Below are 26,455 nucleotides of genomic sequence, written 5' to 3' on the forward strand. Positions count from 1 at the left end.
TTACTGTGATATTTATATACAAGAGGTGTAATGATGTATAGACCACATTACATACTTTGTTGTTACATACATATATATATATAAGAAATCTGTGAATCAATTTTCCGTAAAACAGTGCTCAATACATCGATAGAAGTAGAGCAGAATATTTGTTTGAGAAGAAAAAGTCAAGACAACATTTTTCCCGACAAGCCTGTTTCGTGAATTGCTTCACTCTTCAGGGGATTTAATTAAATTTAATTAAATCCCCTGAAGAGTGAAGCAATTCACGAAACAGGCTTGTCGGGAAAAATGTTGTCTTGACTTTTTCTTCTCAAACAAATATATATATATATATATATATATATATATATATATATACATACATATATATATATATATATACATATATATATACATAGTTCCCGCCTCTTGACTTTAGCGCTGTTCATAAACAATACTCGGTAGGCCAACCAATGCTTTAATACTTCGCTTTGAATCCCGCGGGTCTATTACCCATAATGCACCATATATAGTTATATACTATATGCTTGGTCGGATCAGAAATTCTGCATAAATAAATGTAATTAATTAATTAACTTTGTTTATAGAGAATAACACTTGACAGTAATTCAACTGTTAAACTTGTGGTCCTCTGTTAACGTCTCTAGTTAATTAGGGACAGGACCGCCATTAACTTGATCATCCGAGCCACGTGAAGGTCTAACCATTTGTAGATGTAATTACAAAGGCAGCACCTTCTCCTCAGTTATTTTAAGACCCTGAGTGTTGGTCGGGCCGAGGCCTGAACAACGACCTCCCGCACAACAGACCGACGCTCTTGCCAACTGAGCTAACCGGGTGTGTATATCGCTGTATATTTACCGCCACCGGGTGCATTATGGGTAATTTTCAAGTTAAAAAAAAACGTTTTAATAGAATTTAAATGCGATATTTTCGGTGAAATATAATCATAGTGTACATTGTAAACCATAATAAGAGATATTTGCCTAACGTTTGGTTAAAAATCGTTTTTTTTTTTTTTTTTTTGTTGTTTTTTTTTAAATCTGGAAATCAGTTTATATATGGATATACTGATATACTTGACTTTTACAGAATTTTTACAAAGCGCCGTATATATATAACTACTAATCATTTTTCAGATACATCCATAGAGCGAAACACGCTGATGGTACAGGTCTATCCTCGTATTAAGAAGTTCTGTCAGGAGCGAGGATATGAGTTTCAGGTGGTGGATATGAGATGGGGAGTACGAGACGAGTCCACTGATGATCACCTTACGTCGGAACTCTGTATGAAGGAGATACGCGCATGTCAGAAGCTTTCTACTGGACCTAATTTTATCGTGGGTATCATCAGTAGTTATCAACGGTCAGTTTTTTGACGTTATCTTCATGAATTGATGAAGTCTCTCTTTATTTTATTCTTTGGTATTGTAGACATTTTTGGGTCAAAAGTATGGCTACCGTCCATTCCCGCCTAAAATTCCTACTTCTGAATTTGAGATTCTGCTAAGTGCTGTCGAGAAAGAAGACGACATTGAACTGTTAAAATTATGGTTTGTTCGCGATGATAACACCGTGCCCCCGGAATATCTTCTTCGGCCAATCACATCTGTTCTTCCGGACTATCGTAACTATGGTAACCCAGAATTACGGAAACAGGCGTCCGGTATGTGGTGGGCAGCGTTTGAAAGAATGCAAATTGTACTAAGAAAGGCAGCAGATAAAGTACTGACGAAGAAGAATGATAGACTTAAATACCACATATCAGGTAACACATCCACTTTTTATAAACCGATCAAAGTATACATTAGTTATTCATATTCAGTAAAGAATTGACTGGCCTTAATTCTGTTTCATAGTGACAGAGGATGAAATTCGGCGTGGCATCATTAACGCTAAGAGTCCAGCAACCCATACCTTTTGGTTCAAGCGTGTCATTACTGACATCAACCAGCACATTTCAGATACCAAGGTAGGAAGCTTTATGGACAAGACATGGGGTACGCCTGGAGAGGTAGATAAAGAAGCTCAGTCTTTATTGAATACCCTACGAGAAAAAGACCTTCCAAAAGCCATCCCCAACAAAAACGTCATTCAGTACAATGTAAAGTGGAACAAAAATGGCATAGATCCAGACGCTTCTTCGGAACATGCGCAGTACATTGAAAAGCTTTGTAATGACTTCTATGGCAAGCTAACAGAGATGATAAGCGATGGTATAGCCGAAAACGAGACTGCAGACACTAAAGAACCGTTAGCTGAGGAAATCTTCCAGCATTTGTCATTCTGCCAGAAAAAATGCAAGGCCTTTTTTGGACGAGAGGATTTTTTGGAATCAATAAAAAACGGTCTGGTAAACAATAACAACAGGACAATAGTGCTACATGGAAAATCAGGCTGTGGAAAAACCTCCTTAATGGCTAAAGTGGCAACTGATGTAAAGTCATGGTTTGAAGGCGAGTCCGTTCTAATGGTTTGCAGGTTTATTGGAACTTCTCCTGAATCTTCAAGCATACGACCACTCCTGAAAAGCATCTGCCAGCAACTGTGCAAGATATCCGGTCAAACTGCAAACATTCCAGAGGTAAATATAATGACTATATATATATATATATATATATACACACACACACACACACAATCGATTGCAGAAAGGTTGTAGTATACATTATATCAGTATATTTAATGATATGCAAAGCAGAAAAATCGCTTTATTTATTGTTTGTTTCATTCAATGACTGTCAAAATACTTTTTTCTTGTCTTTTAGATCGTACAGATTATAAATCAGTTGGTTTTAAGCGTTGAAAATGGTTAATTTGCATTATGCATCTCATTAGATATTTGTATAAATGTATAAATGTATACTACAACGTTTCTGCAATCGAGTGTATATATATATATATATATATATATACCAATAACTTTATCCTGTGCTGCTCTAATCGACCCCGATGAACGAAATAAGCATGATATTAAATTATGCATGATTATCAAATTCATATTAGTGAATGATCTAAATTCAAATTTCAAATATCTTCAGGATATCAAATCTCTAGTGGAATTTTCCCCTGAGTGTTTGGATAAGGCCAGTAAGGACATGAAGTTGGTACTTGTCCTTGATTCACTCGATCAGCTTTCCGTAGACGATAGCGGGCGCCTTCTTGATTGGTTACCACGTGACCTGCCTTATAATGTGTATGCTGTGTTGTCTACGCTACCAGGTGAACAGTACCAGTGTCTACCAAGTCTGAGGGTAAGAGCTTTTTGGAACTGGCCCACACTGTCATAAGTGCTCAGTTCCATTTGTCTTAATATTAAAAAATTGTTTGTTCGTTTATAGCTCAAGCTTCCAAAGGAAAGTTTCACGGAAGTTCCACAGATCCCTTTAAATGAGGCTGATATCATACTGGACAACTGGCTCAAAGCCGCAAAAAGAGCTCTACAGCCAAAGCAAAGACACGAAGTCATGATCAGTTTTCAGGAATGTCCCTTGCCATTATACCTAAAATTGGCTTTTGATGAATCATGCCGATGGAAATCCTACACTCCATTTAAAGAATGGGACCTTCCTCCTAACGTTAAAGATATCATCCGTGGATTGTTTGATCGAGTGGAACGAATCCACGGAAAAGTTCTTGTTGGCCACGCCCTAGGTTACATAACAGCGTCAAAAAATGGCCTCACTGAAACTGAACTGGAAGATCTACTCTCTCTTGACGATGATGTCTTGAATGATGTCTACCAGTACTGGACGCCGCCAATAAGACGACTACCACCGTTGCTATGGATCCGCATACGAAGTGACATAAAGGACTACTTGATCGACCGAGGCGCTGATGGCACGAGAGTGATTTACTGGTATCATCGACAGTTCATCGAAGTGGCACGCGAGAGGTACCTTGCTGGAGAGCAGGCAAAGAAGATCCATGCTAACCTGAGCGAGTACCTTTTTGGTACATGGGCTGAAGGAAAGAAAAAGCCGTACGTCAACAAAAAAGGAGAAAAGCATTCAGACGATAGGTTGGTCGCTAGCCAGCCCATGATGTTTGACACAAGTGACCAAAAGCCCATTTTTAACTTGAGGAAACTTAGTGAGCTGCCATACCATTTGTTCCACGCTGGAAAATATGACACAATGAAAGACGAAGCCCTTTGTAATTTCGAATTTTTGCTGACCAAACTGAGAGCAACTTCAGTAGAAAATGTCTTGGAAGATTTCTCCTTGTATCTTTCTGTTCTTCCAAGTGATCCTGATGTGAAGATCATGCATGAATGTCTTCGTTTGTCGCTACATCCCCTTTCTGTCGAACCAAAACAGTTCTCTACGCAGCTTCTTGGCCGAATGTTCAAGTTTCAAGACAGAGCAGAAAAATATCCTTACGTCTGTAAAATCCTTAATCAAGCTCAGAATGCATCTGTGCCATGCTTTATTCCCAACAACAAGTTCTTGACGGCTCCTGGAGGTGCGTTAGTATCGACCATTGCATTGGATGGGTATGGCAATGATTTTATCAGCATTGCAAGTGACAACAAGATCATGGCAGTAACAAGTATAACCAGTGAAGGCTTGCAGATTAAGATCATCGATTATCAGAGTGGAAAGCAGCTTCGTAAGTTCACCGTAACAGAACCACCATCAATGTATCGAATAACTATGAATTCAATCAGCCAAAAGGATAAGAATCTACTACTCCTAGCAGGTGGTAAGACAATTTTCATACTAAACACTGAAACTGGACAAATTGTGAAGCAGTTTGAAGTGGATGCTGATGACTGGTTTTCTTTCAACCAGAAGCCCCCCGTTGCATACGCTGATGATGAAAACCTTCTGGTGGCATTAACGAGGAATTCATTGCGTGTTTGGCAAGTTTCAGACTGCAAGGTAGTTCATGACCTCCCTGTTAAAGATATCAATGTAGAAGATGAAATCGGAAATCTGGATGCAAGAGGGAAATACTCTGTCTACAATCTCAAGGGCAAGAATACCGTTCACTTTGTGGATATCAAACAAGGTAGAGAGGTTGACAAAATCAAAATCAATTCTCCAAGGGATAAAGGAGACTCTGGCTCAATCGGTGATCTTAAAATTACAAAGAGAGACGAAGTTGTGGTCGTTCCAGGATCTCTTGACAGTCTACGAATCTACGACCTTCACACAGGCAATCTGGTTAGAGAAATTACTACCTTCAAAATGATGGAAGGAATGGGACGAGTCCAAATAACCGAGGATGGAACAAAGGCATTAGGTATTGACATGTTTGAGATCTGTACCACCAACCTTCTGACCGGGGAATCTGAAAGATCATTAAGAAGTTCTATCTTCCGCATCAAGATTTTTACGCGAGATGGAGACACCATTCTAGCTGTTGGGCAAGATTTCATACTGCGTGTTTATGACAGAACACGCGAAGGTGATGACGAAAATCAAGCTGACACCACGATTAATGAATATCAAGGACACAAGATTGCAGACCAGATCACTTCCATATCGCCATCGTTTGATCGTCGTCACGTGATTACCCTTGCAACCGTTCAGATGGCAAACCAAATGTCTGTATGGGACTGCTCGACAGGAACAAAAGTCCGTCAATTAAAAGGTTAGACATTTATTACGTTTTCTAACAAATTAAAGAATTAATAGTTCAGCCGTTTTGGTCCTTCGACAAGAACCGTCAACAGTGCGTTGCAATGTACGGGATATGACTGCCTGCATATTCTATTAAGTTAGCCGGTACAGGCGCACGCTGCTTGATTCAAACGCAACAGCTCGCACTAACATTGATAACGCACTGATAAAGGACCGAAAGCCAAAGCTATTAACACTAAAATTTTTAAAAAATAAACCATAGGGACAGGATTTCAAAAAGAATTGGTGGAGGTTTTGCTGTATGTTTCATGCTGCAGGAATTTAGGCTTGGAATATATTAGATTCATATGTAAATAATGTCAGCACAAAAGAAAATATAACGGAAAAACGTGCAGACAAAGCTTGGGGGAAATTCGATATGCTTGTGATCACTTTTTGCTGATTAGATTCACATCACTCATAGTGCATTTCAGGTTTGTGTTTATTATTAGTTGTGATTTTTTTTACAGGGGCGACTGTATTTCCAAATCCAATCCGTCTGACCCAAGACTCAGCCCGTGGCGTTGGATTCATTTATCATGAAAAGAACCCTCACTACAAAGTGTTCAATTTTAAAGATGGAGTAATAGAGAAAACATTGGAAGGAAGCGCCTGCAAAAGAATGAATGCATTTGGATTGATAGACGATCACCGAATGATATCGTTCTCGAGGCAAGTATAATACTGAGAATTAATGTATAGTCTCATTTTTACACGCCCAGACACGTTAGCTTTATTACTAAAAAATGAAAAAACTATATTAGAAAAAAAAAAATAGAATAGTTTTATTACTAAGCATCATACTCATTTCTACCATTAAAACTATAACTAAAAAAAAACATCGTTGTTTACTGCCTTTACAGCTTTGGTCTTCGATCAACAAAAAAAATTAGACAAAACAATGAGTTGTTCATTTAGGCTGCAAAATTATTGGCATAGTCTAATTAGAAATAACAAAAAGGCAAAAACTAATTCGCATTTTGTTTGACACGAAAAGCCAAGAAAAAAGATTCGGGTAAAATCAGTTTTCCTGAAACATGTACGAACTCACTGAAAGTCAACTTACTCAAACTATTGATATTGAACATAGGTCATGATTGTATAATGAAGATGATTATCATCACCATGATGATAATGATAATAATACAATCTTTATTAAGTATGGCAGCAAAATGTGCCAGTCTACAATACACAATTACAATTTATATAAGTGAACGTGTGTCTATTTTAAAACCCGTGAATCTCGTGCAGCCTCTGGTTCAATGAATCATCAATCCTAAAACAAATAGCTATCTTTCCTTACAGAGGCAGAAAAAACCTTAAAGTATGGGACATCAACTCTGGGAAAGTCATTGACATTATTAAGTTCAAAGAAAAACACCTGCTGTTCCAGGAGATGCTGTTGAGTGGTAATGGGAAGGTGGCTGTTCTGTCGGTGAGCAGCATAAGCGAAACTCACCCAGAAAATACAACCATGCCTCTATATGTATTCAATACAACCAACAACCAACACAAGGCCATCACCATCAAAGACACCGTTCTTTCTTTGTACAACGCTGAAATCTCTGATAATGGGAAGTATTTAGTGTGTATTGCGGCATACACCACACCTTATCTCTTGGATTTGGAGACTGGAGAAGTGAAATACAAGCTCTTAAAGCCCGACAGCTATGAAAGCTCCATGACAGCCGCCATTAATACTATTTCTAACACTATAGTAACAGGTGTTGGTCAAGGGGGTATTAACGTTTGGGACCTCAACACTGGCGCAATCTTACGTACCATACCATGTGACACAGTCTCAAACGTTTACCTTTCTGGTGACGGAGAGGTGGTATTTGCCAGGGATTCCAAAGCCAACACTATACACGCTTGGGATGTGAAAAGCGGCAGAAAGTTATCTACTATCACCACTGACGGATTCCCCAACCAAGTACACATTGTTGGAAATCGCTTGGTAATTGCTGTTGGAGAAAATCCAAATCTTATGATAATGAGGCTGCATGTCCCAGGAAAGAATGTGGACAAAAGTGAGATAGCACCTTCACCTTACGATGGCTTGCCTTTAGATGTTGAGATAAAGGATCTGTCAGGGGAATTCATAGAGAAAGACCCAATGGACCACGACAAGTACGATAGTGGAAATATTATGTAGCCAGAAACACGATGAGACTTGTGCACTATTACTGATAAACACAGCACTGTATTAGTACATGACTGTATAACCGGAGCACCGCAAATGACTGGAATACACGCCAGTCTTGTGTACCAAGTCAACGATGTTAAGATAATCCAACTTTAAATATTATATACTGCTATTTCAAAAAAGGTTCGTGAAGGTTTTGTTGCATGTTGCATGTTTAATGTACCATATTCATGAGTAATTTTATAAAATATTTGAGATATAACGCGCGCGCTGATTGGCTGGCCACCGTGTTTCAAGTATCAGAGGACAGAGACATGCTCATGCAAAATTGCTCACAAAAATTTATGAAAGCAATAAAAAAGGGCTGCTTATGTCTCTGTACTGTAACATAAACACCCTGAGAGCTGTTGAGCACTTGAAAAGCAAGCGAAACACTCGGCGTCTAAGTTTGCTTCTCTCTCATGCTCTACAGCTCCCAGCGTGTTTAAATCACAGCACAGAGACGTGTGCGCGCGTTTTATATTTCTCAAGCAAGAGAAAATGAACTAATGAAGCTAGGAATTTCCCCTATATAGCCTTGTGACCATCATGTGCACAGTTTGATGCTATTTTTAAACCATTTGTTTTTCTGCACGCGCATTTACTGCGCGCGCTTTACGCTGTTTGCTTACGCTTTGGGGTTTTTTCCTTATTTCGACTCTGCCCTGGATATGAATGTGCAAGTAAAAAGCTTGGCAAATACGACGGGAAATTGACGTAGTAATTTGTTCAAATTTATGGAGTATTTTTACATTTATTTTTCAAAGCTTTTGACCTACATCGTCATCTTGAGGGCAGATTTGAACATTTGAACATAAGAAAAGCACAAGAAAATATTAGCAAACAGCGTAGAGCGGGCGCTTACTATGCAGCGTGTAGAAAATCAAACGATCAAATAAATGATATCATTGGAAGATATCTTTAGAGTAGATTCTAAAAATAGCATCAAAGTGTGCACATGATGTCGAAGAAATTATGTCAGAAAACGTGCAGACAAATTTTCAAGGAAATTCCATATTGCTGTGACCTTCACATCGATCATGGTGCATTTCGGGCTTGATATATGCAATAATTTAGAAATAGTACAATATGTGAAAAAGCTCTGATAGAGGCTTCGTACTATCACGTGACGGCAGCCATGACATGAGCCAAAAATGTCGTTCTCCCCTGGGGACTGAATTCTTTCTCATGTAAATCAGATTAGACGAGATTCAACTATTCCTGCCTCCTGTCATGACTGCCATCACCTGATGACTATTGACTATTGATGACTATTGATGACTATTGACTACTGCGATAATAATTTACTTCAATCCAGGCTTTACCTAGACAATGAAATGCATACATCATATATACTCTCAATAACCATGATATAATCACCGAAAAACAGCACAAAACTCTTGAAACAGTAATGATGAAAAGGTAAATTATACACCGTGAAAAGATGAAAAAACTTACTGACGTTTCGGACGCTAGTCCTTCGTTTGACTCCGACGAAGGACTAACGTCCGAAACGTCAGTAAGTTTTTTCATCTTTTCACGGTGTATAATTTACCCTTTCATTTTACTGTTTCATTAGAAACACCGACGCAGCTCACTCTAGTTTTTAGCTAGTTATATCTTCACAAAACTCTTGATGTTATTAAAGAGCACCACTAGACATTTTATAGTAACGTTCATGAAATTAAATCGCATCGCATAGAGAAAAAAGTTATAAAGTGTTATTTAGCCACACGTTGCGCCAAATCTATATAGATAATGACCATTTATGATATATATATATATAGCGCCCTTTCAGTATATAGATATTATCAAAGGCGCTTTACATTTAAATGTGAATGCTTTTTATGCAAATTACGATCATGAGAGATGGCTGGTATGAGGTGTAGGCACTAACTGAGAGTAGTCACTGTCAGGTTTTCTTTACGTCCTCAGTGTCTTTGCTTGATTGAGATTTGATATAACTGACTTTGGGGTTAATTGAGCTCTTCTTAATCGCCGCATAGTGATCGATGAAAATATTAGCGCGGCATCAAACTATCTTGGTTTAGTCATCTTTCCCGGATACATTATGATTATTGCATTGAGTCGAACTATCTTTCGTTCTAAAACAAGTACTACTGATGAAAATTTGCCTTGCTGAAGGAAGCTGCGCGCTTCAACACATCTGTCGCAGCGTGATCCGTCGTGACTGACAGCCATCGATTGGAACTGTCGTGACGTCTTTCACTTGTAGCAGGCGTCAGTCAGGAATTCAATAATCAAGCCGCATGGGAAAATCATGGATACCCCCTGAATGCTACTTGTTCTATTGAAATATTGGGTTCCCTGTCCTCCTCGGCTGACAAAAGTGTTGGTTTGTTAAGTTTCTATAAATACACGGTCATATTTTTTAGGAGGACTTTTTCTACTTTTGCATCTCATCTAGCTACAACCAATGCCATTAAGTGCGTACTTATATATTCATATAAAAAATTATTAAACATTTTAAAAGCCCTAAAAAAAATTAGCTGTTAAGACTTTTTCACGCTAGATTGATTCATAAGTATTGAATTCCAAAAGGTTTTGTCATCTACCGTTTCCCTGTTAAGACAGGGTTGTCAACTATGTTTAAGACAAGGGCAAACTTAGTTAGCTACAAGTTATTCAGGTTAGTATCTAAACGCACGGCTGGACACCTGTCATACAATGCTGTCATCCTATTAACGCTTCAGCTATAAATGGATCTTAACTTTCGAACAAAACAAAACGCTTGTTTGTGATTGGCTGAAATTTATAAATATCTTCATCAATATAAAGTGAGCCATTATCGAGACAGTTTTTTTTTTTCTTTTTTACATGTACAAGCTGGTAAGCTTAGAGTTGGAAATTGTGAAGATCACCGAAAATGGGCTCTGGAAGCAGCAAGAAGAAGAAGCTTGGAGCCGTGGCCACTGCACAGGTATGGTACACCGTTTTGAACTTGTATTTTGAAGTAGTGCCATTTTTATTTCAAAATATGTATAGTAAAATTTAATAGTTAAAAATTAAATAATTTAAAAAAATGTTTTAAATGAATAGGGTTGATGATTAGTATAGTATTATAGAACTATGTTGGATATTAGGATTTTATTTAAGCTACTTTATATATATTTATCGTATTCGAATCAATAGGATTATATTGATGATTATGATGATGATGATGATGATAATGATGATGATGATTATGGTATCTTTATATTTTACTTTGCTTTCTTATGTTACAACAATGCGGCTTCCGCCTAGGCTTTACTGATTCTTGTTTGTTTGAATTGCTTTATGACAAATGTGTCAGTGACTATGCTATTATTGATCATTTTATTCCAACCTCAGGATAATAAGATATAATACGATATTTTCCTGGAGTAGCATTTTCCCAAGCACTAAGACTTCAAACTGGCATATTAACTGACATACCATAATCTACTGAACCTTTACCAAGTGCGCTAATTTGTCTTCTTTTTTAAATACCGTGCAAGCCTTCTTTCTTCCATCCTGATGCAGTCTTCAATGCTGATAAGGCCAGGCCCTCCCTCAGTTCTTGGTGAATAGATACGGTTGGACGAACTCCATACATGCACAACAACTTTCTGGCTTTTCGGTCCATTTCTTGGAGATCATTCTTTGTCCAACTGACTATTCCTCCACTGTTAGTAGCGACTTGATGATACAGCTCATGTATTGATTGCTTTTATGAGGTTTCCTCCATTTAGTTTCGACTTTAGAAGTTATTTCAGCCTTTACTTCAATTTGTAGAATGACATCAGCTTCGAGCACACCCAAATGCTTATAACAATCAACATCTTCTATAGAAATTAGCTTTCTTCCATCTGGAAAAGAAAATCCTTTACTCTTGATCTTCTTACCTCTATAGTAACATATAGATCAGTGCGCAATTGACTGTACACCTTGCCACATACCATACACCTTATAATAACATCGTTACATGTTATACAACGTAACAGGTAAACATACTATACACCTTACCACATCGTTATAAGTTTTAGAGCCTAACAGGTAAGCATACTATAGACCTTACAACATCGTTACACGTTATACAGCATAACAGGTAAGGGACTGGTCATAAAGTATAGGGGGGTTGGGGGCAAAATCAGGGGGTGGGTCACATAATTTTGAACTCCTTCAAAGGGATGGGCTGTTGATAAAATTTGACAACTAAAAAGGGTAGGCCATTACAAAATAGAGTAGTATTATAATTGTCATCATCAGAATTTCTCAAGAAAATTTGCAGTTGCAGAGGATCTGGTTAGGAAGTATGTAGAACATCTGTAGTACCTTCGAATGAAAAAAAATAAAAGGGCAAATGAAAAGAAAAACAAAATAAGGAAGCATGCAGAGAAACTTAAGGCATACAAAGACTATGAATGGAAAGACACACAAGAAAGCGGAATACTTAAGAAGCAGAGGGTTGCAGACTTGGACCTCTTTTTGAAAAAGCACAATTTGCTCAAACTCAATTCAAAATGTACAAAAGTGAGAAAGTCCAAGTAATAAATGCTTGGCTGTCTATGCAGCTTTTAAATACTACGACAAGTACAACAGAGGAAGAGCTAGAAGAAATTGGTACTTCACGCGAGGACACTGAAGATGATGATAATTCATATGAGGACACTAATGAGGACACTGAAGATTTGGATAGCGACGAAGAAACTGACATTACTCATGAAATAGGAATAACTGATAGTGAGGAAAACGATAACAGAGAAAGAAGAAACCGAAGCACTTAATGTTACAATAATTGGTAGACGTGTGCAACCAAGAAAATTCTTTTGGGATTTAGATTTTTTTTCAGGGGTGTGTCATCTTCAATTTTGCTTCTAAACTGGGGTTGGGTCCTCCCATTTTCAGCATCATTTTATCATGGGCCAGGATAAAAAAACACTGATTCTATTCTGATTTTGCCTCCCCCACCCCCTTATACTTTACGACCAGTTTCTAAACATACTATACATCTTACAACATCGTTACACGTTACACAGCCTAACAGGTAAACACACCATACACCTTTATCACATCGTTACACGTTACACAACCTAACAGGTAAACATACTATACACCTTACCACATCGTTACACGTTACACAACGTAACAGGTAAACATACTATAGACCTTACCACATCGTTACACGTTACACAGCCTAACAGGTAAACATACAACATCGTTACACGTTATACAACGTAACAGGTAAACATACTATACACCTTACCACATCGTTACACGTTACACAGCCTAACAGGTAAACATACAACATCGTTACACGTTATATAACGTAACAGGTAAACATACTATATAGTGCTGTTTTCGTATGACTGTGAAAAGCTCAGTGCCGTAAGCGTGAAGTGCCGTGACGGTGATACTTTCTAGAATTTTTATTGGCTGTCGATTTTTTTCACACCCAATATGATTGGTCTAAAAGTGCCGTGATCTTGGCGTGACCGTGTCCGCACCGTGTTTATGCCGTGTTCCGAGTATTTGATTGGATGGAGAGTAAGTTCTCGTGCAATGTGATTTGTCTGGCGTATCCCTTGCTGTGTCACGACCGTGTTCGTGCCATGAACTTTTCACAGTCATACGAAAACTGCACTACTATACACTATACTATACTAATATATATATTTCGGCACTGCTTAAAAGCGGAGCTCCCGATACGGAAGTCACAAGGAGCCCAATTTAAATGAAACTGAAAGGTAAAAATAAAATCGGGTGAAAAAATTTTCAATTATTTTTTATTCGAGATCAAGATAACTCTTCCCACAATAAAAAAAACATGCGCAGTGGAATACATTGGTTGTTTTGTTTGCGCGAGTATACTCTCATACTTAAGAATTTTTTTATACAATTCTCTCCCCACCCCTAGGGGCTAATTTTGGTCATGGAATATTCTTCGACGAAGTTCCATTGCCGATATTTTTAGACATTGAATTTATGTTTAATATTACTTAAGGTAGTACCGGATCTTCAAAATTCTTCTATGAATTTTTTTTAAATTCTGTCATTTGAAGTTCATTGTTAGGGTATTCAAATACAATCTCGTACCCAGAGCCCACGTTCCTCTTGGTCAGCACCGAAAAACGAGAGGCTCTGGTTGTAACCGATTTTCAGTTGGCTTCCGGTCCGTGAATTTTGGGACCGGAAGTTTCAACTGCGCATGCCTTAATCACAGGTAAGCTGATGTTTGGGTTACCTTTGATCTTTAGGGATTCAAATTGTTTCGAACAAACGGTAATCAATTTTTGACCTTTTTAGCTTGAATGTAGTAGTTAAATTATTTATCCTTTGACTTCTTATGGTTTATTTAGCAAGTTTTTCCCCCGGGTACTAATTGCTTATGCTATTTTGTGAGTTTTTAACGTTTTTTTGAGTTCAAATCATCACGACAAATGCAAGAGCGATCGGTCGCGTACTCGAGTAGCACTAATCCTCGTGAAAATTTGCTTAAATTCCCGTCTCCTTATCATCTACTTCGGGTATGCGAAAGATTGATTATCGTACCACATTCTAGCAAATTTTGAGTTCGATCCAAGCGAATTTAGTGCTTGAAAAATCCACTTATTTCCTGATATTTTCGAGTCTGTTAGCCATTTTATTTCCGGAACGACTATTTCTATTGTTTTCCCCCGGACCAATAGGAATGCTCAAAAAATCGGTTACAACCAGAGCCTCTCGTTTCTCGGTGCTGACCAAGAGGAACGTGGGCTCTGGGTACGAGATTGATTCAAATAATGAAAAAAGAAGGGGGTCACCTTATTGGTTATCGAGATATGAGGCTACACAAAGGAGGGATTTTTCAGTTTACCGCGCGTTTTTGGCGCTCACTGCTTGAATACGAAAAGAATTCTCTTATAATCTTTCTAACGCAACAAAAAAATATTATTTTGTAAAACAAATTTGGTTCGTCTGTATGATACTCATTTAGAGCACTGAGAGGAATAAATATGGAAATCAATGTATTTCCTCGTCTTTTTGTCAAAAATATACATGTGATATTGTAGAATAATTTACTAGGCTGCATTATTTGGGCAATCATGGAGTCTGCAGGCCGATTATCTCGGAAACAATACCTATTTTCCTTTTCTTACTTATCATCATTACTTTTCACTTGAAGAAATTTTAAAAATAGTTCAAATTTCTTATTAAAAAAGTGTCACAAAAATACGGCTTTCTTAATATAATAAAAGCAAAGGAGAACAAATTAAAAGCAAAGGAGAACAAATTAAAAACAAGAAAAAGTACTAGACATGCTAACAGGGCATGGGAGAAAAACTCACCCGATATCTTTGAGCTTTTAGATGCGTAATGATATCCATTTCGAGGTATTCCTTCACAGATTTGTCTTGCACGTCTCTTTCTTAACTTCTCCTTTTCTTTCTGTGTTAAGCTAAAATTTTGCCTCAAATTCCTTTGTCTTTCACGTTCATTTTCTCTATGTTCTTCCGTGAAATTTTGCCTCAAATTCCTTTGTCTATCACGTTCTCAAGCATGTTAAGGCCTGAGTTATGAAGCAATTCTCTATCAAACCATTACAAAATAAGTTCTCTGGTGTTTCTGTTTAAAGTAAAACCAGCTTTCTCAAACTTTCTTAGATCGAGGGTCTTTACAAATTGGTTCCAATAAATGGGAAAATTTTATGTCACATGACCACGAAATTTACGTAAAATTTGCATAAAAATTCATTTTAATAGTAGGTGCTCGATTTAAGTCTTTGCTGAACGTTTTCAACCTCAATATATTTCTTTTCCTGAAGTCATTCAATGGACGTTGAGAATGGTTGGCTAAAGCTTTGTGTTAAGGAGATATTTGACAAAACAGGTCACGTGACCTGTCAAAATATCCTTTATGCCCATTTTTCTCCTTTCGTAAACATTTTGGTCGACCATTCCAAACGTTAATATCTGTATCTTTGTCTCTACTTTCAAACGAGCTAAAGAAATCTCACAAATAATCTAAAACCATCACCTAGTTTTTAATTTAGCATTTTCCCTCGTTTAAGGTCACGTGATCACCTTTTATGCAAATTTATTCATCCAAAACGTTAAGCACTCGAAATAAAGATAACAGTTGCAATCGCATTCAATTACATCTAAAAATGAGGAATCTACAGTGAAAAGTATTTTTTGCCCTTTTGAACAAAATCCCAGGCCTTAACATGCTTGAGTTCATCTTCGCTATATTCATCCGTCAAGTTTTGCCTCAAATTCCTTTGTCTTTTACGTTCATTTTCTCTTCGGTTCATCCGTCAAGTTTTACCTCAAATTCATTTGTCTTTCACGCTCATTTTCTCTTTGTTCATCCGTGAATTTTTGCCTCAAATTCCTTTGTCTTTCACGTTTATTTTCTCTTTGTTTATCTGTCAAGTTTTGCCTCATATTCCTTTTTCTTTCACGATCATGTTCTCCTTGTTCATAATCGAAGTCCCGACTGGATTTGCGTTTTCTCTCTCTCTTTGCTTGCCGCTTTTCTTTGGTGAGATTCCTTCGTCTTTGCCTTTCTTTTTCACGCCTCCAGAGCTTTTCCTCTTCCGAAAAAACTATTTTACTTCTGGCCCTTCTTTTGGCTTCATTCTCCTCTGAGCTTTCTTTCGACATATCGATTTCGGAAAGGGGTTCCATCGTAAATAGAGTAAATATAAATATAAACATAAGCTTGAATAAAATATTGTGTTGTTATTTTTCGGTATTTATTTCTATACGTAATAACAGGTGTAAAAAAATGTTTGTACGTGTGTACCTTTATGTGTACCCGGATGTTGCAACGCTGTCGACATTCCCGCCAAAATAAAAAGATAATCTAACCAGCCAATCGGGATTCTTGTTTACACGGACGCCGTATGTATGTACGTACGGACGGAAGTGACGTCAGCCAAGCCATGAAAAATCAACTTCATGGTTTACCATTTTTTCTTTCGGGAGCTCCGCTATAAAAATCTATACAAATCAAATGAACATTTCATTGAAAAAGCATAACAACGAACACTTTATTGCATGTTATAGAGAAAACCACACTGACAAAAAAAATATGTCATGGTGGACCAAATATTTTCATAGATAATAATTAACCCAAGCACGAAGGAGAAAAAATTTGTGGTTATCGTAAACCAAACCAAACATTAAAGTGCTAGTCTTACGAAAATGACACCATCCCTGGAAATTGTACCATATAAAACTAGATATGTAGCAGAGATTACTGTCCAAATTCTTTTTCGATACGTGACTGGGAAGATGTTGCATTTAGCCGGTAAAGTTTGGCCGTTTGAGTCCGCCATTAAGCGATTGCGTTCCTGGCAACTTTTAGTGATTCGATGGAAGTGACGTCATACGCGCCACCCTTCAAAATTCGGCGGCTTTTCACAATGTATAATTGCAACCAAATTTTGACTATTTTTTATTTTAAAACAAGCCTTAAACCAAGTCATGCCTTTTTACAGGGATTGCTGTAGAGTCAATGTGAATAAAAAGGATGCCTGTTGCGCATATGATGTCACACATTAAATTAAAATGCAACGACAAAATCGCTGTTCATAAATAGAAATGGCGGACGAGCTTTTAACAATTTGCGGAAGTAAAATTCAGACGGGAAAAGTTTCTTTTTCGAACCAATTATTGTTTAATGGTGAACATTATAATCTATTTGAGCATATACAAAATCGTGGATTTTTTTTGCATCACTAATATTTTCAGTCGTAAGACTAGCACTTTAACTACTGACAAAAGAAATACACAATTTGTTTTAAACTATTTCTAAATAGTTTGGTTAGGACTCAAACGAAATAAGATGAGTTTTCTCACTATCGTAGATTTAATCTTGGTAATAAATAAAACATATCACAAAGAAAAAAATCTACCAGTTAGAGAAATTTTTTTTATCTCTTAATTTTTTAGTTTTTATTGGTTTATCTCCTAGAACCATATATCGTTTAGATTTCCTTGTTAATTTCGTGGCATTTGGCTAAAAAATAAGAAAAATATCATTTCTGAAATATTTACCATGTAGCCATTTCGGCAAATTGAGAAAATGAACTGTATGATTAAGAAGTGATTAAAGATTACAATTAATGATGTTTTGAATTTTGAAAATTTACTTCCTGTTATACCACCTTGAAAAAATACTACTAATAATAAATTATTAAAATTATATTAAAATAACATAAATGCGTCCTTAGATAAAGATGGCGTACCATGTCCTGACCTGAGTTTCTTATTTAGAAATAAAAAAAAAAGAAAGACAAGGCAAAGGCAACAGATCAAGGTGTCGAAGAGGAGACCAAGAGGAATTACGATGACGAACAAGAAGAGGAGGAGGTGGTCGAAAATATAGAAGAAGAAGAAGAAGAAGAAGAAGAAGAAGAAGAAGAGAAAGAGGACGAGAATGAAGGATTCGAAGAAGAAGAACAAAAGGAAAAAGATGATGAAGTCCAAGATCTCAAAGATAATGAAAGTGAAGATGGTAGTGTTCGTAGTGATCTTACAGACTACAGCGAGAAAATGCACAAGGCTCTTGTGGGTGGTTAAGACACGGAGTTTCCAGAAAATCTCAAGGTAGTGAGGATATTTACTAGTTCGACATTCACAGGTAATGAATAGTATGTATGCATTATAATAAAATAAATTGCACAAACGTTGTAGTGTACATTTATACATATATCTAATTTATTCAGTATATTTAATTATATGCAAAACAAAAAATCGCTTTATTTCTTGTTTGTTTCATTTAATCAGCAATTACTAGAAAACGTTGCCAATTTTAAATATTTAGGTGTTGTTTTTAATAAGAATTTAAGCTGGGAAGACCACATTGATTATATTCAATCTAAAGTAGCTAAACGCTTAGGAATTCTTAAACGTATTAAACACTTATTGCCTATTAGCACAAGAAAAAATGTATATAATACTTTAAATTTACTCATACTAGATTATGGGGATGTTGTCTGGGGTGACAGGTCTAATATAACTGTAATGAATAGGCTGCAAGTTCAACAAAGTAAGGCAGCAAAGATAATTCTTAACTTACCTGTAAGTTCGTCTAGTTCCTCAGCTTTAGACGTTTTAGGATGGCAGTCCCTTGAATTTAGAAGACGTTTTCACCGTTGTTGTTTTGTTTTCAAAGCACTAAATGCCCTTATTGACTTTCGTTTCAATAGTTCTCGCTCTAGTGAGCTACATAGCTATAATACTAGAAGTAGTCTTTTTAGGCGTCTGCCTAAATGCAGAACAAATTGGGGGCAAAACGCGTTAAGCTATTCATCTATTAAGGAATGGAACTCATTACCAGATAGCTTCACATGTGCTGACAATTATAATATTTTTAAGAATCGTTATTTTCATAATTGTAAATAATTTTAATTAACGCAGATTTTATGAATGTCATAATTTTAGTGATATTTTATTTAGTATCAATACTAGTTATTTCTTTTTATCGTATTTGTTTTTAGTATTTGTAATTAAGTATATTTCGAGGTCCTTCATGAAAATCACTCTTGATGATGTTGTTACCTCACGATGGTTTGTTCGCGATGATAACACCGTGCCCCCGAAATATCTTCGTCGGCCAATCACATCTGTTCTTCTGGACTATCGTAACTATGGTAACCCAGAATTACGGAAACAGGCGTCCGGTATGTGGTGGGCAGCGTTTGAAAGAATGCAAATTGTACTAAGGAAGGCAGCAGATAAAGTACTGACGAAGAAGAATGATAGACTTAAATACCACATAGTCAGGTAACACATTCACTTTATATAAACCGATCAAAGTATACATTAGTTATTCATATTCAGTAAAGAATTGACTGGCCTTAATTCTGTTTCATAGTGACAGAGGATGAAATTCGGCGTGGCATCATTAACGCTAAAAGTCCAGCAACCCATACCTTTTGGTTCAAGCGTGTCATTACTGACATCAACCAGCACATTTCAGATACCAAGGTAGGAAGCTTTATGGACAAGACATGGGGTACGCCTGGAGAGGTAGATAAAGAAGCTCAGTCTTTATTGAATACCCTACGAGAAAAAGACCTTCCAAAAGCCATCCCCAACAAAAACGTCATTCAGTACAATGTAAAGTGGAACAAAAATGGCATAGATCCAGACGCTTCTTCGGAACATGCGCAGTACATTGAAAAGCTTTGTAATGACTTCTATGGCAAGCTAACAGAGATGATAAGCGATGGTATAGCCGAAAACGAGACTGCAGACACTAAAGAACCGTTAGCTGAGGAAATCTTCCAGCATTTGTCATTCTGCCAGAAAAAATGCAAGGCCTTTTTTGAACGAGAGGATTTTTTGGAATCAATAAAAAACGGACTGGTAAACAATAACAACAGGACAATAGTGCTACGTGGAGAATCAGGCTGTGGAAAAACCTCCTTAATGGCTAAAGTGGCAACTGATGTAAAGTCATGGTTTGAAGGCGAGTCCGTTCTAATGGTTTGCAGGTTTATTGGAACTTCTCCTGAATCTTCAAGCATACGACCACTCCTGAAAAGCATCTGCCAGCAACTGTGCAAGATATCAGTTCAAACTGCAAACATTCCAGTAAATAGTAAATATGATGACTATATATACCAATAACTTTATACTGTACTGCTCTAATCGGCACCGATGAACAAAATAAGCATGATAATTATCAAATTTTTAGGAGGCAGCATGGTCGAGTGGTCATAGCATCGGTCTCGCAATCCGGTGGTGCTGGGTCCGAGTCCCGCTGTGGCCACTAGTTGAGACTGTATTTGTTCTGATCCCTGATTAGTTGAGATTCAGTTTCTCGACCATGCTTGTAAATAGCCAACTGGAAACTACTGGGTTACCAGTAATTTATGTCACCCTCGTTAAAGTGCCTATCACCCTTCTGACAATATTCACAGTATTGATTCTACATGGGGTAAGATGTGGAATAACCCGAAAATATTTCATAGTTTGAGTGCGGCTTCTTGAAATTATAAAGATTTTTCCATGCCATATGCTAATGCTGTGACGTATGAGGAGTAATCATTTAATATACAAAACATTACTGGCACACATAAATAAAATTTGGAATGCGTCATTGTTTTTCCCATTGCTCTTATCGAAATTATTGAAAGTTAGTTTTCACATAGAAGCCGGTGTTTCGAATTACGAGGAACAACAAATAACTATAAATGCCTCCTCATACGTCACAACATTAGCATATGACATGGAAAAACCTTTATAACTTCAAGAAGCTGCACTCAAACTATGAAATATTTTCGGGTCATTCCAAATTTTACCCCATGTAGAATCAATACTGAGAGTATTGTCAGAAGGGTGATAGGCACTTTAAATAGAATCAACTTATTTTTTTATTTTTTAATTTAAATTCATATTAGGGAATGATCTAAATTCAAATTTCAATTATCTTCAGGATATCAAATCTCTAGTGGAATTTTCCCCCAAGTGTTTGGATAAGGCCAGTCAGGATATGAAGTTAGTGCTTGTCCCGTATTCACTCAATCAGCTTTCCGAAGACAATAGGGGGCGCCTTCTTGATTGGTTAGCACGTGACCTGCCTTATAATGTGTATGCTGTGTGGTCTACGCTACCAGGTGAACAGTACCAGTGTTTGCCAAGTCTGAGGGTAAGAGTTTTTTGGAACTGGCCCACACTGTCATCAGTGCTCAGTTCCTTTTGTCTTAATTAGCACCATAACGGGTTGCTTAGAAATTTAGCTCTTGATGTCTTTGAAGTTTATTCTTGATTTGAATACTTTTTGATGCTTTTTACTCTTAGAATCTCTTTTCTAAGTATCTCTACTGTAAAATTATGCTTTTTTATTCAAGAAAGGCTATCTTATCATGCTGTTTCTGGTGGAAATGTTCTGCTGGTTTTCAAACTTCCCGCCATTGTTCGTCTACTGGTCATCGTTATCGTCAATTTCCACTGGATTTTGTGACTTGGGAAACTATGAAATCTCTTGGAATACTACGGCAATTCAGAGGAAAACGTGGTGGTCGATCTAAAGCAAAGGATGATGATATTCGTCTGATAAAACCAATTCTTTCCCGATCTACCAAGAAATTAAATATTCAGATTTCGTCCCTTCGTTCACCTTGGCTGAACACCATGAATTGGCACAACCATTCGCATCGTGGAATAAATACGAACAATTTATGCTATCCTCGCTGCATTCCTTCATCATCAAATGTTCATAGAAGCTCTAAACTTTTTCTATTAAACTGCAGGTCTGTATGCAATAAAGCTTTGATTATAAATGACTTTATTATTGAAAATGATATTGAGTTGCTACGTTTAACTGAAACTTGGTTGAATACAAATAATTCAAACTTGCAATTGATTATAAATGAATTAACTCCTAGAGGCTATGTTTTTCACCACATGCCCAGAAAATCTAGAGGAGGAGGTGTTGGTTTACTTTTTAAAAAATTTCTTAAATAAAATTAAATAAAATTTTAATATCTAAATTCAAGTCGTTTGAGGTCATGGGCATGTCTTTATGCTCATCTCCGTCTACCATTTCAATTTTTGTTTTATATAGACCGCCTCCATCAGGTCGGAACAAATTTTCCATTCCAATGTTTTCTGCCACATTTCTTCTTGTGGGTGATTTCAATTTTCATATTGAAGATCCAACTAACTATCATGCTCTTGAATTTCTTAACATTTTGAATCTTTTCAATTTGTGCCATCCTCTTAAACAACCTACATACAAAGAGAAACACATACTTGACCTTATCATTACCAGAGCTGAAATTCCATAGTGAATTTCCGTCGTGGTTTCCTACGCTCCTGTTACGCCACAAAATGTAATAACTCGCACAAAATGTAATAACAGCTACATCAACCTACAAGACGCGTAGCTTTGACAAGAACAACCTCGTCCAACTTACAGCACGCTACAAGCAGACCTACTATAGGTCCTCTTATCTACCAAGAACTGTAGAACTATGGAACAGCCTACCAACTGAGCTGAAAACCACGCCAATGTCCTTGGCGAAATTTAAAAAGTTAATTTCTGAACACTATGACCAGAAATTATCATCATATCAGCCACCTCAGTAACTCATTATAAAATATATAGCATAGTGTAGCATTTTTGATAAAATATGTAATGTCATAACTTTTAGACCTCTTTTAGACCTCTTGCTATTTCATACAATTTTAGTTTTACTACAATAGGGGAAGGTCGTCAATTGGGACGCAAGTCCTGTATCCTCCTCCTGTCACGGTTTATCATAATACCCTACTTCTTTTTTTTTTTTTTTTTTTTTTTCCTCCCCTTTTTATCTCTACATAACTATGTTTAGTTCACTTAAATTATTAGATAACATATTGTACCTCAGATTGTAAATAGTGACGAATAAACTAAACTAAACTAAACGCATTTTAAATATCCAGAAAATCAATATTTGCTCGGTATACGAACCATACCAGGTGACTTTAACTTGAATTTCGCATGAACCGTTAAGATAAATATTCCTGTTGAATACGCGATTTCAACGTGTGGATTTTACAAGGCAAGTCCACTCACTCCAACAGTAGTATATTTGAGGGAAAAATCAGCAACTCTTCATAAATATCACCAATATCAAGCCAACTCAGGATCAACATACTTCAATGATTTTAATAATTGAAGTATGTTAAAACTATCGTATTGAATCCCGACATGTCTCAGGGATAAGGGCTAGTTTATTATGCATTATTGTCAACTTCTTAATCATTTTATTGAGTAAATAATACTTTAAAAAAATTACCACATTATGGTAAAAACGTACCAAAATAACATAAATTAATTAGTCAGAATGTTCATCAACTAGCAATAAAAAAATACAAATATTTTTATACAAAAATTAGCATCTCGTGTTCTCTCAACATCCCGCGTGTTTTGATCAGAGTATCAAACACGGAAAACTGTTTTTGATCTGTTAAATAACAAATGATGTAAAAGAACATCGAAAAAGATCAAATCAGGATGGTTTTAATTATACGAACAAGCTAAAAACAGCGAAGACTGCCATGGGGAAGGAAACCGCAATGAAAAATGCGATGAAAATAGCGAAAACCCCTACAGTGAAGACAGCCAAAAAAGTTTTTGTCGTAATGTTTTCTATAATAAATAAAGTTTAAGTTAAAGTAATTAAGAAGACGATGAACAAGACCAGTATTTTTTTTCACACACGAATCAGAACAAACTATTTGCACCGAAATGTGCCGAAAATACATTTCTGTTTTTACAGAGGAAAAAACTACAAAAGGCGCTGAAATGATTTTTCACAATTATCTAATGTTTAGCTTGCCAAAATACGGTATGTGGTCACTTTATGCAAAAGATATTGCCCATTGAGAAAAGGTGAATTAATGAAAAAGTTTGACTATTAAAACTAGAACTTGCTTTCATATTTTGCACCATGAATTTTCGATCCACCTCAATGTTCAGGTATTTTTTTCATAACTTCTCAACTTCTAAATTCCCCAACAGACAATAGAAATACGATCACAATATCGGCCAAGTACAAAAAGTGAATCAAACTAAGTGTTTGAGGATTCAAACTAATAGAAAAGAGATTGTTTTTACCTGCTTGAAGGGCATTTTACTTGCGATTTTTTCCGCCAGATGCTCTCAGTTCGGCGTATTTGTGCCTTTATGTTTAATTCTTCTATTCCGAGCAGCTTGACTGTTTTCAGCTATCTTGAAACCTCTTCTTTTTACTGGTAAACAACTGATTCCAAAAGTAAATGCTAAATTTTCTATCAAGTTAAAAGTTTTTTAAACTTTTGCATGACTCGGTGAATTCGACAAGTTTGTTTATCGAAAATCCGGCTTTTTCGTAAAACGAGTCCAATCTGCCTTCATTTTAGATGTCCATTAGGTAACTTGTCATTTTGAAAACACTGAAGTTCAGGTCAGAAGTACGTGTTTTTGGGATACAGCAGTATTTACGACTGTATTTCAAGTTTAGGTGGAGAATTATGGAAAAACTTACAGTCTCATCTATAACTGCAACCAACTCCAAGATGAATCTCAATCGAGTGACCATTGTTTTGATTTAAAAACAAGCTTGAATGATGTTGTCTCAGCTGAGTATTTTTTACATATGCTGTTTATGGATTCCTTCAAGAACCTTTCAAAATTTATCAAGGAATTCCTCAAACACATTTTCTTGTCAAATTGAATAAAGTTTGGTTTGTCAACTGTCAAAGATGTCGGTCACAGCTCCCTTTGCTCTCCGTTTCTTCATTTGTTTGCCTCATCTGTTTTAATTTATTTAACCTCTAGTATCATACTCTACCTTTAAAGGTTAGTACTGCTCTAGGATAATCTCTTTTCTGTCCTTATCTAAACGCTTACTCATTTTTATCTTCAGCCGAACATCGCTTCTCGTCTTTTTCTTTACTAGCGGCATCCTAGGCCATCTATTGTGGATTCTGTTTTGAAACACTAACTTTTCTTCCGTTTTTGTAGTCTCCTAGTCTGTCTTTTTGCTTTTTGCTTTCGTTTTCCTACTTCAAGCCAATTTACACTACTTCTGGTTTGACCTCTACACTCACTTAATAAGATCCACACTCGATTAGCCTTATGCTATTTGCGGGAGGGTGATAAATTGTGTATATATAGTCATTATTTTGTAAAAATAAACTTGAAACTTGAAACTTGAAACTTGAAGTAAGTTTTCTTGCCGATTAATATTTTCTCAGGTGATCGTTAATCTTTACTTCATTTTCCCGTATTATCATTTTCCCATTTAGTTCATTTATTTTGATTTATTTTCATTTGCTTCTTAGTATCTTATCTCCATTTTTTTAAAAAAGTTTTCGTTAATTTCTTAACGTTTCCACATTTTCATTGCTAACGCTATCTTTCATTGTTTTTGTTTATACACATCTCATTTAAATTAAATTTCTATTTGCTCGAGCACGACCGTTCATTGAGATAGTAGCGCGCGCAACTCCTAACTGTCATAACATCAACACGACAGAGTACTTTGCACGCGCTGTAAACAAATTCAAATACAAGTGAGCGAGCAGATAGGATGGAACCTGGACCTCGAATACTCATTACCATTCTATGCTCGTATCTACTTCTTGGAGGATTAAAAACATTTGAATACCTATCTGGATCTCCTGCCATTGAACTGTACTTTGGTTCCTCCCTGTCTTCACCCTGGTTTGGTAGTCGCCTACTTCCAAGTCGTCCACGAAGACCAACCCACAGATACCACATGTCATTCCAGTTGGTCCTCTTATCTGGGCTTCGTTTATTCCACCACTTCGGAGTAGCTTTGTGCTTGATATGCATGGCCGGGGATATAGAACTGAATCCAGGACCCGCAGCTTCTAGTAAATATCATAACAATTTCTCAAACATCAAATGCACATTGTTAAACGCCAGGAGTTTATTGAGCTGCCAAAAAACTGACGACGGGACAACAACCAATTTGGAACGCTTTCAGGAACTTATTTACGCAAACGACACTGACATTGTCTGCGTTAATGAAACGTGGCTGCACAGCGGAATATCAAACTCAGAGCTTCTACACAGCGGCTACTCAATTTATCGGAAAGACCGTGACACTCGACGAGCCGGTGGGGTTCTGCTTGCAGTAAAGACTGCCTCGTTCAAAACTGTGAAACAGT

At 36.7% G+C, this 26,455-nt stretch overlaps 2 protein-coding genes across 2 annotated transcripts; both read left to right on the forward strand.

Moving 5' to 3' along the window:
* Positions 1-1,110: 1,110 nt before the first annotated feature.
* On the forward strand, positions 1,111-9,482 carry LOC148905852 (NACHT domain- and WD repeat-containing protein 1-like). Its single transcript, XM_089039109.1, has 7 exons — positions 1,111-1,345; positions 1,440-1,773; positions 1,865-2,589; positions 3,047-3,259; positions 3,347-5,603; positions 6,103-6,304; positions 6,938-9,482. The coding sequence occupies exons 1-7, from the start codon at positions 1,169-1,171 to the stop codon at positions 7,785-7,787; spliced, it is 4,758 nt and encodes a 1,585-aa protein (XP_088895235.1). The 5' UTR covers positions 1,111-1,168; the 3' UTR covers positions 7,788-9,482.
* Positions 9,483-18,319: 8,837 nt separating this feature from the next.
* On the forward strand, positions 18,320-23,657 carry LOC148905853 (NACHT and WD repeat domain-containing protein 2-like). Its single transcript, XM_089039115.1, has 4 exons — positions 18,320-18,425; positions 19,285-20,383; positions 21,228-21,440; positions 21,643-23,657. Exons 2-4 carry the CDS (start codon positions 19,787-19,789, stop codon positions 21,820-21,822), a joined length of 990 nt encoding a protein of 329 aa, XP_088895241.1. The 5' UTR covers positions 18,320-18,425; positions 19,285-19,786; the 3' UTR covers positions 21,823-23,657.
* The last annotated feature ends 2,798 nt before the right edge of the window (positions 23,658-26,455 follow it).

This window comes from Actinia tenebrosa, unplaced genomic scaffold (genome assembly GCF_029948245.1).
Source record: "Actinia tenebrosa isolate PJP-AT-01 unplaced genomic scaffold, QUT_ActTen_1.0 PGA_scaffold6__47_contigs__length_16458017, whole genome shotgun sequence".
Lineage (NCBI taxonomy): Eukaryota > Metazoa > Cnidaria > Anthozoa > Actiniaria > Actiniidae > Actinia > Actinia tenebrosa.